Genomic DNA, 12,102 nt, shown 5'->3' with positions numbered 1-12,102 from the left:
ACACGATTTTCCTTTTTACCTAATTCATAAACCGGGAAAGATAACAAGGGTGTGAGAACTGATTGGAAATCGGTGGAGAAGAAACTTGGAATTCACAGCTGACTCTCAAAGCTGCAGCCCTGAGAGGTGAGCGAGTCAGGTAATTTACAAAGCTGGCTGCCTCTTCCGCAGGGTTTCTCAGCCCTGGTGACCTCCCTGAGGTCACTGATGTCTAGAGACTGCACATTAAGCTCCTCAGGGGAACTTCACCTCGGCTGGGAATTTGTCAGAAACACAAATTACCAGGCTTCTCCACAGGCTGCCTTAGCTAATAAGATCACCTGGTGATTACCGGGCTGATGCATGGCTTGGGTTCCTCAGTTAACTCTCTTATTAATGTTGAGAGTTACCTGTTATCTTTTACACTACATAACCAAAGACAGGAGGCTATTATTTATAACTGATTGAAAAAAAAAAACCTCAAGCCATCCAATATTTTGATATTGGCTATCTACAAGTCTACATCCCAAAGAACCAACAGACAGGTTGAACTTGAGGCCTTCCCATGGGAGACACAATTTTGAAGATTCCTCTTTCTCAAATGATTTGGCGATAGTGTGTGTTGGTTTGTGTGTGTGTGTGTGTGTGTGTGTGTGTGTGTATAGCTAGTATACTTGATAATAAAATATCTTTCGGTCAGATTGATCCCAAGATGCTAAGCCTAAACCGCAACCATTTAAGTGCAGGTGAGACAACAGACCCGGGAGCAGAGGAAGGGTCAGAGATCAGAGGCAAACATAGCAGCTGTGGACAGGAAATAAGATATCTCAAGTCATAATGCTCCATGGGAAGAACTGGGTTAAACAAAGACCTGTTTCATAGACACATGCTACCAACCTTGGATGCTATGTCTGAACCTGTGTCTTCTGTATGTTTCCCTTCTAAACAATCACTTAAGAGGCAGGCTTCTCAAAGAAAGATGTAACAGGAAATCTCAAGACCCTCTGAACCCTAAATACCATCAAACCCCCAGACAAAAGAAGTACAAATATCTGGAGACTATGATCTCACATAGCAGTCATGGATCTTTTACAATCCCCTCTGTAACAGTAGCATGCATTTTGGAGTAGCTGAAGTATATATGGACTAGCTTTGGAGATTAATTGAACTAGTTTACATTCCCCGGGTGGTGATCTACAGACCTCTGCCTCTGTAGACCAGCCTATTCCTCTGGACATTCAAGGCTGCTAGGCTCCCCTAGCCACCTGCTTGGTCTGATACTTGCTACCTTACTCTTGGCTGATCATCGACAGAGTTCAGTAGTTTCTAGTTAATGCAAGTTTTCTTACACAGTTGACTTGCATGAGGTATGATAATCCTTCTTCTCATGAGACTAAATCTCCTTAGCTCAGAAGTCATCTTCTGCTATGTTCCTGCCCACCAATACTGGGTCCAGGTCAACAGTAGTACCAAAAATACACTTCACAAAACTGAATGGGAGGTCGCAGAGCTACACAGCAGATAGCGATGCAAAGCCTCCTCTAGAGTCCCTCTTTTGAGACAGTGGCATCCAGATGCAGTCTGCTTGTAGTATACACAGTCCTTTGTCTAGTGAGGAACACAGACTGATAGCAATAACATTGTCTAATGCATAGTGAGAGCTCTACCAATTGCTAGCCTGCTGATGAAGAGTGAACACAATAGACAGAAATAAAGCAGGTGTTCTGAAGCTGTAGAGAAGCGTCCCACCACTACTCCCTATTTCTGTTGGCTTGAGCACAGGTTGGGCAGCTTGCATCTCTCTGCAAGCCCTGGAAGGAAGAACAGTTCCCCTTCACCTGAGTCTGAAAATTGCACAGCCTCTTGCTCATCACATGTGAGCCTCAGGGAGCTGCATTTGAGTGATCTCACCTGCTCTGACTGGAACTAGTACAGGCCAAAGAAGACTTCCCAACTGAACAGCCTTTATTTTTTTGGCCTAACTTACAGAAAGAACTTGAAGGAAGTCCACAACCCACTTATTTTTACATGGCTTCAAATCTAGTAGAGGAAAACTCAAATGGGCCTTTTGGCTCAGCAGAGAAATCTCTCTCTACTTGGGGGTCAGTGACATCCATTATGTGCTATAGACTGGAGACCTAGAATATTGGCACAATTTACATTTACGTTTAATCGTTTTAATCTTTATTTATCCTGTAGCACATTTCAAGAACAAAGCAAAACTCTTTAAATTTTATCTCTATCATAGAGAGAATAAAGGGTTACTTTACTAGAATAAGCGACATTTCCGGTTTAAAAATATAAAACACAAATCTTTGCTTTGTCCTGGTTAGCCATATGTCTTGATTCATTGTTGAAAAATACTGTTTCAAAGTTTTTGCCACTATTTAACACTAATGACTTCATAAAGACAGAAAAAATTCCAAAATTAAAACTACTATCAGCGAGTTGATCAGATTCTCCCCACAAGAACAATATCCTGAGAAAGGAACTCACAGGCTTCAGTGAGCTTGACCCCCAGTGCTACAAAAATGAAACAAAACGTAGCAATCATAGTGCAGTAAGCAAAATACTTGCTGCATAAGCATGAGAGGACATGGGTTCAATCCCCAGCACACACATACAAAGCTGAGCAGAATAGCATGGACTTGTAATACCAGCCCTGGGGTGATAGAGACAGCTGTATGCCTGTTGCCCACTAGTAAACCAGCAGAGTCTAATTGACAAGCTTCAGGCTGTTGAAAGACTCTGTTCAAAAAGGAAAGAAAAACAGGAAGGAAGAAAGAAATGAAGAGAGAGAAAGAGAGAGAGAGAGAGAGAGAGAGAGAGGAGAGGAGAAAGGAAGGAAGACAGGAAGAAGAAAGAATGAAAGAAACAAAAGAAAGAAAACAAGGAAGAAAGGAAGAGAAAGAGAGAAAGAAGACAAAAGAAAGGAAAAGAAAAAAGAAAAGAAGGAAGAAAGGAAGAGTGAAAGAGATGCAAACAAAACCAAGGTGAACAGTATCTGAAGAATAACAGTTGTGTTTTGAGTTTAGTCTCAGACTTCCATATGTCTATGTACAAACACAATCTCCCACCCATACAACATATACACACCCATAAACACTTACACACCATCTCCACTCCAACATAAAGAAAAAGAGAAATATGGTCCTAGTTACAGACATTTCTTAAAAAGTTCTGCATTTCACTAGCATACTCTACATGCATTGTGACTTCCATGGTCCATGAGTAATAACTGTGCTGTAAGCAAAGATGTATTCACTTTCCAGAGAAGAAACCTAAGCTTAAAGACATTAATGCACATTCCTGCCATTAGCATAAAGCAGACAGGACATCATTTATCATGGGACTTTGCTGTGCTAGGCAGTGTGGTTACATCCTCATGGGACTCCCAAATTCCTCGCAGCAATCCTTACTCATTGTTCTAGCTTCATTTCTGCAACTGTGAGAAACATTCTTACAAAAAGCAACTTAAAGACGTTTATTGCAGTTCATAGTTCCAGCTCTCAGTGGGAGGAGCTTGAGACCTCTGGTTACGTTATACTCACAGTCAAGAGCAGAAATGAAAACATGCATGCTCGCTTGCTTGCTTTTTCCCAGCTCAGTTTATTCACTTTTACACGGTTCAGGATTGCTAGGGAATGGTATCACCCACCGTGGGCAAGGTATTTCCATATCAATTAGCCTAATAAAGATAGTGCCCCACAGACAGACCTACAGAGGGAATCAGTAACTTGTCCAAGGACAGAAAGCTGCTGATACCAGCAATGACTGATTTATTGTGTGTTCTCTGTGGTGGTCATAGGGTTTCACATTCATGAAGTCCAGGGCAAAGGTTTAAAGACCTGATTCTAAACATAAAGCAATTCCTCCCTGACCATCACCCTTGCCAACCATATAGTCAATAAACCTCCTGCACATCAGTATCGGTTCTGTCGCTGGCCATAAGTGTCAACTCTTCTGTGACTTTCATAGTACTTCTCGTCCCTTTAAAGCTGAAAACATATCCTAAGCTTATGATCTTATTTTTAGGATTTTGATGTGGGATTTCCCTCTGTATACTGGGGTTACCATTGATAAATAAAGGAACTGCGTTGGGCCTATAGCAGAGCTATAGGGGAACAGAGCTAGGTGGGGAAAACTAAATGGAATGCTGGGAGAAAGGAGGCGGAGTCAGGGAGAATCCATGGCGCTGTTGCCAGAGACAGATGTGCTGAAAATTTGCTGGTAGGCCACAACCTCCTGGTGAAGCACAGATTAAAGGAGATGGGTTAAATTATTATGTAAGAGTTAGCCAATAAGAAGCTAGAGCTAATGGGCCAAACAGTGATTTAATTAATGCAGTTTCTGTGTAATTATTTTGGGGCTAAGTGGCCGGAAACTAGCTAGCAATCTCCATATAATAAATTGGCATGCCAATGTGGCCAACTAAATCCACATAAAAACCTGAGAGAGCTTGAAAAGGATTTCTAGACACAAAAGCACAGAGTTTAACACAGTTTCTCCTTGTTTTCTGGCAGCATGACACAGCTCCTTTAAGAGAGGTGTTCCTGACTCAGCGGTAACAGAAAAAAAGCCTCAGTGTTTTGAAATACCTTCTTTCTGGGCCATACCACCAGCACAACCTCTGGCTCTTTCAGGAGACCAAGCATTTAAATGGGATTTGTGACAACTTGCTTAATGGCAACATAGACCAGCTGTGTGCCTAAAAATGTGACTGTGAGCATGGCTCTCAGAGGAAACAAACAGCTCTGCCATGCAGAACTGGGTGGAACAAGCAGGCAGGGACCTATTTCCCCCGGTAATGTGGCCACTTAAGTTCATAAGAAGAGCTTAGCATTTTAAGAAGTGCTCCTGGACAGGAAAAAAATTACAGATACACAATAGGGCAGATTCGGACATAAAAGACCTCTAAATGGGTCACAGTGTTGGATAAATGTATGTAGACTTGGGAGAGAAAAGAGTATAGAGAGCTATAAAAAGAAGTAAATGGTTTTGAAAAATTAAAACAAAGTCTTTAAAGAGACAGAGTACATACAGTCATAGATTATAAGCAAAATAAGTCACATAAAAATGGAAAATTCACAGTGTCTGGATTGTGTATATTATTGTGTCTTCTTTGAATTTATTGACTATAGAGAGACATTTGATTCCAGGGATTGGTAAACTAAACCAACATATATACTTTAAAGGTATCTTGATTTCAAAATATGGATATAAGGAAATGTTGCTTTGGAAAAGAGGTTCTTCTTTTGTTTCCAAGGAGGATGAGAACCTATGGATTGCTTCCAGACTAATGTGGTTTGATGGACCAAGACTCCTCGAAAGGTTGCCTTGAACCCCCCTCAAAAATGACTTCCCCCGGGGCTGGAGAGATGGCTCAGAGGTTAAGAGCATTGCCTGCTCTTCCAAAGGTTCTGAGTTCAATTCCCAGCAACCACATGGTAGCTCACAACCATCTGTAATGGGGTCTGGTTCCCTCTTCTGGCCTTTAGGCATACACACAGACAGAATATTGTATAATAATAAATAAATAAGTAAATAAATTAATCATCTTTAAAAAATTACTTCACCCAATAAATAGCAGGAAGCAGTTTGGAGAAAACTATACTCACCTTCCATAATATTGTTTACAAAGGTTTGTTTTCATTTAAAAGTGGATATGCTATAGAGATTTGCATTGGTATAGACCTTAGTTTATTGATACAATTTTAAGGTCAGTTTTGTTATATGTACATTTCTGTTTTTGATTAAGGTATTATTGTGTTTGTGCAGCTCATTTAAAAATGTAATTAAAAATGTAATAGATATTCATCTATAATAGCCAAGCTTGTAATCATGTAAATTAAGTGTTTTAGATACATAGAGATATATTTCAGTTCGGCATTCTTCAAATCTTTCAATGTCCTTCAGAATATGGCATTTAAAATCTTTTAAGAACTTAGGACTTTTCATGGCAGTGAGACACATATGCTCCTGGAAGCTCCAGTCTACTTCAAGAGGAAGATGGGCATCACAGAGACTCCTTATGGAGTTGGTTAGCCATAGTTTAGTTTGGGCAAGAAACTGCTCTTGTCTGGACTTCTTTATGAACTGGGCATGCAGGACCCACAGAAAAAAGACTGCTGAACTTGCCTAAAGGTGAGACAATCCTTTGGGATTCCTGCTTCATAAAAGCGTCTGCCAGGCATTCTGCAGACAAACTGCCAATATAGACAGAACTGTCTTTGAAATTTCCTGTTTCATGGAAAAGTTTGATGGATACTATGGGCCTGTAGGCTGAAGATTGGATGCCCCAATGGTACAGAAGAACTTTGGGTGACTGTCCAGGCAGCAAGATTCTAAAGTTTTGGAAGTTGCTTACAATGCACTTCCTGTTTACTTAGATAATATTATATCCTTCTGGAATCTTTGGTGGAGTTGAAGAATTTATAGTTACAGTTGTAGTTTTCCTTAGTTATGATAAAAGATAAAGAAGATATAAATATTGTAACTAATTATTGCTTGATACATGTTTGTTATATGTAATTTTACTATGTTAAAGTTAAAACCTTCCTTTTCATTTAAACAGAAAGAGGGAGATGATGTGGGATTCCCCTCTATATGCTGCGAATATCATTGATTAATAAAGGAACTGCTTTGGGTTTATAGTGGAGCTATAGGGGAACAGAGCTAGGCAGGGAAAACTAAACAGAATGCTAGGTGAAAGGAGGCAGAGTTTGGAGAAACTATGAAGCTGCTGCCAGAGACAGACATGCTAAAACTTTGCTGGTAGGCCCCAACCTCCTGGTGATGTACAGATTAATGGAGATGGGTTAAATTACTATGTAAGAGTTATCCAATAAGAAGCTAGAGCTAATGGGCCAAGCAGTGGTTTAATTAATACAGCTTTTGTGTAATTATTTCGGGGCTAAGCAGCCGGGAACTAACTCATGGCCTCCATACAACAGGATTTTTGTGATAAAAAGAAATGAGTGCAAAAATCATAATAACTGAATAAACAAGATATATTATTTTCTTATATTATGTCTGAAAGCCAAGGCATGCTGTCCATTTCTTTGGGAAAATTAGACAAGTTAGATGAAAATGTCATTCTGGGTACATTTTTTAAAAATCTCTGGCAAAGACAGAGAAATTATGAATACAATTAAGGTTCTTATTATGCAATGTAAGCCACATTATGATAATGTAAGGCTTTCTGAAAATTCATGAGCATAAAAGACAGTAAGCACAAAGCACCCAAGGTCTAGTCAAAGTTCTTCACACCAGATACATATTATCTGTAATGGCCATCCTGTATTGTAAGAATGTGTGTGTATGTAAGCGTGTATGTTCACATGTGTATATATATTTGTGTGTGTGTGTGTGTGTGTGTGTGTGTGTGTGCACATGACCACATGTGTGTGTGGCTGCCAGGGGACAACGTTGAAGGTTATTCTTCAGCCACACTGTCTATGTTATTTCTGAAACAAGGTCTCTCACTGGCCTGGAACTCATTAGGCTGGGATGGATGGCCAGGGAAGTCTAGGTCTGCCCCAAGGAAGTATTTTTCTTTTTCAACTCTAAGTAACGTCAGTAGCAGCTGAACTTGTCCCTCTGTAGAGTCTTTTAACTCAAAAGCAGGGTGTCGGGTCCTCTGGTGACTGAAATGACAACAGGTCAAGAAGCGATCATATGTTGAGTGTGAGGCATCAAATGCCACTCACAACTCATTTGTCGACATTTCCTTTGCTTTGCTTTTCTCCTTCCCCCTTCCCTCTCCTTTCTCCCTGTTAAATCTGTAAAGTATTTGAATTCATTTTTATCCACATTTTATAGTCCTATGTTACAGCACAGAAGTGGAGCACGAGGTCTTCTTGGCGCAATACAAGGACTTAACCCTCAGGCATATGGTGATGGTCTGTGCTTTGTGCTCCGCAGATGCGGGGCCGGGCACCTTTATCTGAGCTCTCGCCTTCTAGTACACGTAAGCCTTAGCCAGACACTGCCAGCTGCTACCACCTTCTTTTATAATGAAACAGAAGTCAAGTCCTGACCAAATACTTTTAAGACCCTTGAAATAGGCTTGAAAATTGACTGACTGACCCAGAAGTAGGGTTATAAAAACAAACAAACAAACAACCAAACAACCAAAAATATCAACCTTCAAAGTTTGTGAACTAGAACTTGATATTTACAAAGGACATAAAGGCCACTGAATCTTTCCCTTTTCACAAATAAGGTGAATAATTACTAATTTCATCAAGGCTCCTGAGGAAAGTCTCTCCACACTAACAAGCATCAACCAAGCCCAACGCTGACCAATGTTAACCCGCCTGCCCAGAGCAATGTGAATTCCATTATTCTCAATCTCAATTAATTAAAACCCCATCCATTACGTTCTCCCTGAGGGCTCGATGTCTTTGCTCAGATCTAAAAGTCACATAGCACAGGAGAGCAGCAGAATGCTGAGGTTGACTCCACCACAAAGCCACAGTCCAGTGGGCATCCTGGTCAGGACACACTCAGTCAAAGTCTGCATTGGCTTCATCAGTGTGCCTTTGCAAGATGCACTTAGCAAATTCAATTCTTATTATAACCTTTAGAAACCTTCTGAGAAAAAGGTCAGAAATTAAATTTTGCCAATTTTTGTGCAAATATTGACACAGATACGGAAAATTCTTTGGAACACTGACACTTCATTGATAGAGAACGTCGGGCTGAAAATCTCTGAGCTTAGATTTCAGCCTTTTAGAGGTTCATTTCCAACAAGCCGGAGTGAAATCAAGCAAAGCAGAAGGACCTAGAACTAGAGACCTTACAATGCTAGCTCTCATAAAGAACCCAGCGTAGGCCAACTGCCCTGCTCTCAAGGAGAGAAGGCAGCTGACCATTCGAGTGGTCCTGGAGCACATGTTACAACGAGCGGAGCAAACCTGCAGCTGGTTTTCTGTGTTGCTTCTGGTTCTTAATACATCAGTTCACCTCTGTGTCAGGTGAGATTAAAACATCCCAAGTAGACAGGAAAAGCATCTACCTTGGCAAAAACTACTTCTAGAGAAGGAGACTCTGTATTCTGGACAACAAAATAGAAAAACCAGCATCAGCAAGGGCCCGACAACGCATGTAAAACTAGACAGCCAATTTCAGTTCAGCCAAGTATGCCCTTACCTGTTTTGATATTGATGGCAAAAAAGTTCTGTGGGTTTCCACTTGTAATCCTATAGGTCAGTTTTTCATTGGAACCAGAGTCAGGATCTTCAGCTTGTATCTGAATGACAGACACATCCTTGGGAGAGTTCTCCATGACAACGGGATAATAGATGGGTTCCGAGGTCAGTGGGGCATTGTCATTCACATCTTCAACTTCTATGTAGACCTCAATGGTGGAATAGAGAGGGACCACGCCCCTGTCTGTGGCATACACGGTCAGCCAGTACGACCCTGTTGTCTCTCGATCAAGAATGTCAGCAGCCGTGATGACTCCTAAGGAGAAAACACAGAGCACATGACAGCTTAAGCAAAGGAAGGCAGTTAAGTGAGTCCCCCAGAATTCCTGAGGGCAGCACAAATAATCTTGGCATATTGAAGAAGATTAGCAAATGCATAATATGAGATTAAATCGTGATGTTACTCTTTATATAAGGAAACGATTGTCTGCGGGACTCAACTGTGTAGTTCCCTTATTTGTCAACTCGAATTACACTTACTTTGCATTTCCAAGACAGACATGTAAGATACATATGTGCTCATGTGTATGCACACATACCCCCTCCACATGCACATAAACTATATGAAGGAATGAGGGAATAAGAAGACAGTTGTTCACACACACACATCACATCACATACACACAAGAGACAAAATGGAGGAATGAAAAGACAGTGGTATTCTATCGTTCTCTTTTTTACACACACTCAAACCATGCACATACACACACACACACACACACACACACACACACACACACACACCACATCCACAGACAAAATGAAGGAGTGAGAAGACAGTGGATTAAGAGACAAAATAAGTCCCATCTTGCAAGCCAATCTCTCTATTTGATGTGACACTGAATTGATTTCATACAAAACAAACACTCTTCTCAGGTAAATTATTTTATCTACTCATTTACAGGAATCAAATATTTTCTTGTCTGTTAGATTGGAAAATGTTTCACCTGCAAAGATGTAAGCCTGCACCATCCTGTTTTCCTGAAGAATCAAATGTCACAGCTATTCTGCAACAGTCAGGGAAGAAGCCATATCAATATACTGTCTAAATGAGCTTCATCTCCCTCAAGGACTCTACCGAGGGCCTTAAATAAACCCTCAACCACTCTGAGAGAGAGGCTCATGGGCAATCATTTTAAATTAGGTGGAAAAAAAGTCGCCTAAACTACTTCCTCATGGCTTTCTTATTTCATAGTCGAAACAGAAGCCAAACAGAAAATCAAGTAACAGCCAGAGACGCCTAAAAGACAATACTGTGCTTTCTTATGCCACATCACAGCCATCACCAGTAGCCACGCCACAGAAAGTTATCACGGGGATACAGGCCTAAGCACAATTACTATTAGGAAAAACCAGATGCCCGCTTAGGACATCTCAAAATTAGTTAGGATGCTCTTTCAAGGTATAGGGTTCACTAAACCCTCAAACATCAGAAAGTCCACGGGAAAGGCCTCAGGAGCTGGCTCCCAGGACCCTCTCAGCGCCTTCATTCTTCCTGGCCTTTTGTCTCCTTTGGCCTGCAGAGCTTGTGAAAGCAGCTCTCAGGTATTGCCGCTGGACAGGGAGACAGAATCTGCACAGACCCAGACTGGCATAGCCAACGATCAGTGCCCCTCAGTACAGGTGAAATACTCAAAAGAGATGAGGCAGCTGATGATGCGGCCTCAGCACCAAACTTATTCACCACAAAGAATTTGTCACAGTGATGCGCCAGAAACGGGACTCACCATGTGCATAATGTGAGATTTAACTGAGATGCCACTCTACGTAAGGACATGTTTTTGATAATAAAACCCATGCTAAGAAAAAAAAAAAGCTTTTTAACTCTCTATTTTTCTATTCTTCTTTAAAACAATTTCCTTTTTTCCTTATTTTTATTTCATATGCACTCGTGTTTTTGCTGGCATGTATGTCCACATGAGGGCATCAGATCCCCTGGAACTGGAGTCCCAGACAGTAGTGAGATGTCATTTTGGGTGCTAGGAACTGAACCCAGGTTCTCCAGAGCAGCAGCCAGTGCTCTCAGCCACTGAGCCATCTCCCCAGCCCCGAAAATATTTTCTTAGGAGGGAAAAAACATGTTTTGTGTGTTGTACATGTCTGTGTGCTTGTTTATTCATGTGGATGTAAGCACTTGCACACGTGATGTGTGCACGTGGAAACCAGATATTCACTTTGGATTTGTTTCCCAGATGCTAGCCACCTTTTTATTCTTCTGTCCTTCCTTTCTTCCTTCCTTCCTTCTTTCCTTCCTTCCTTCCTTCCTTCCTTCCTTCCTTCCTTCCTTCCTTCCTTCCTTCCTTCCTTCCTTTCTTTCTTTCTTTCTTTCTTTCTTTCTTTTTTTGACAGAATCTCTCATTGGCCTGGGATTTCCGGTTAGTTTAGGCAAGCTATAAACTAACCTATCTGTTTTCCACCAGAGCCTGCATTATAAGCACGTATTTTTATACCCAGCACTTACATATGTTAGGGAAGAAAGGAAAGCAGTTCACCAAGTCATCTCCCTATTCCTGCACACCATTGCTGAGTGTGCTTGATCTGTTATCTCGCAGAATATGTGTATCAGGAGCAGGTGTGCTTGGGGAAACTACTACCAGAAATTTTCGGTTTATATAGTGAGCAACATTTATTAGGAAAAATACAAAAGTTACAATACACTATACTCTGTCACCTGGAATGGTAAAAATTGAATTCACCAGTCAGAATGTTTGGATCATTCTTTTAATTTTAAAATATAATTATTACTTTTATTTATGTGTATGTGTGCACGTGCATGTTTGTGTGCATGTGCCTGAATACGTGTGCGTGTACGTGTGTGTGTGTGTGTGTGTGTGTGTGTGTGTGTGTGTGTGCGTGAGTGTGTGAGTGTGTGTGTGTGTATACTTGCAGGAGTTTACATGTGCCAGTGCAG

The 12,102-nt window shown here is 41.0% G+C and overlaps 1 protein-coding gene across 3 annotated transcripts in view; it reads right to left on the bottom strand.

Annotated features, from left to right (window-relative positions):
• Positions 1-12,102, bottom strand: part of Fat3 (FAT atypical cadherin 3) — a 459,541-nt gene that overhangs the window by 319,498 nt on the left and 127,941 nt on the right. For all 3 annotated transcript variants that reach the window (XM_085689898.2, XM_087905857.1, XM_085689900.2), the window contains exon 2: positions 9,133-9,447. In XM_085689898.2, coding sequence (XP_085546024.2) covers positions 9,133-9,447 — 315 coding nt within the window. The remainder of the gene's footprint in view (positions 1-9,132; positions 9,448-12,102) is intronic.

The sequence above is a fragment of the Myodes glareolus genome, chromosome 4 (genome assembly GCF_982192425.1).
Source record: "Myodes glareolus chromosome 4, mMyoGla1.1, whole genome shotgun sequence".
Taxonomy (NCBI): domain Eukaryota; kingdom Metazoa; phylum Chordata; class Mammalia; order Rodentia; family Cricetidae; genus Myodes; species Myodes glareolus.
The sequence above is the reverse complement of the archived record's forward strand: the minus strand, read 5'-3'. Positions and strand labels throughout refer to the sequence as shown.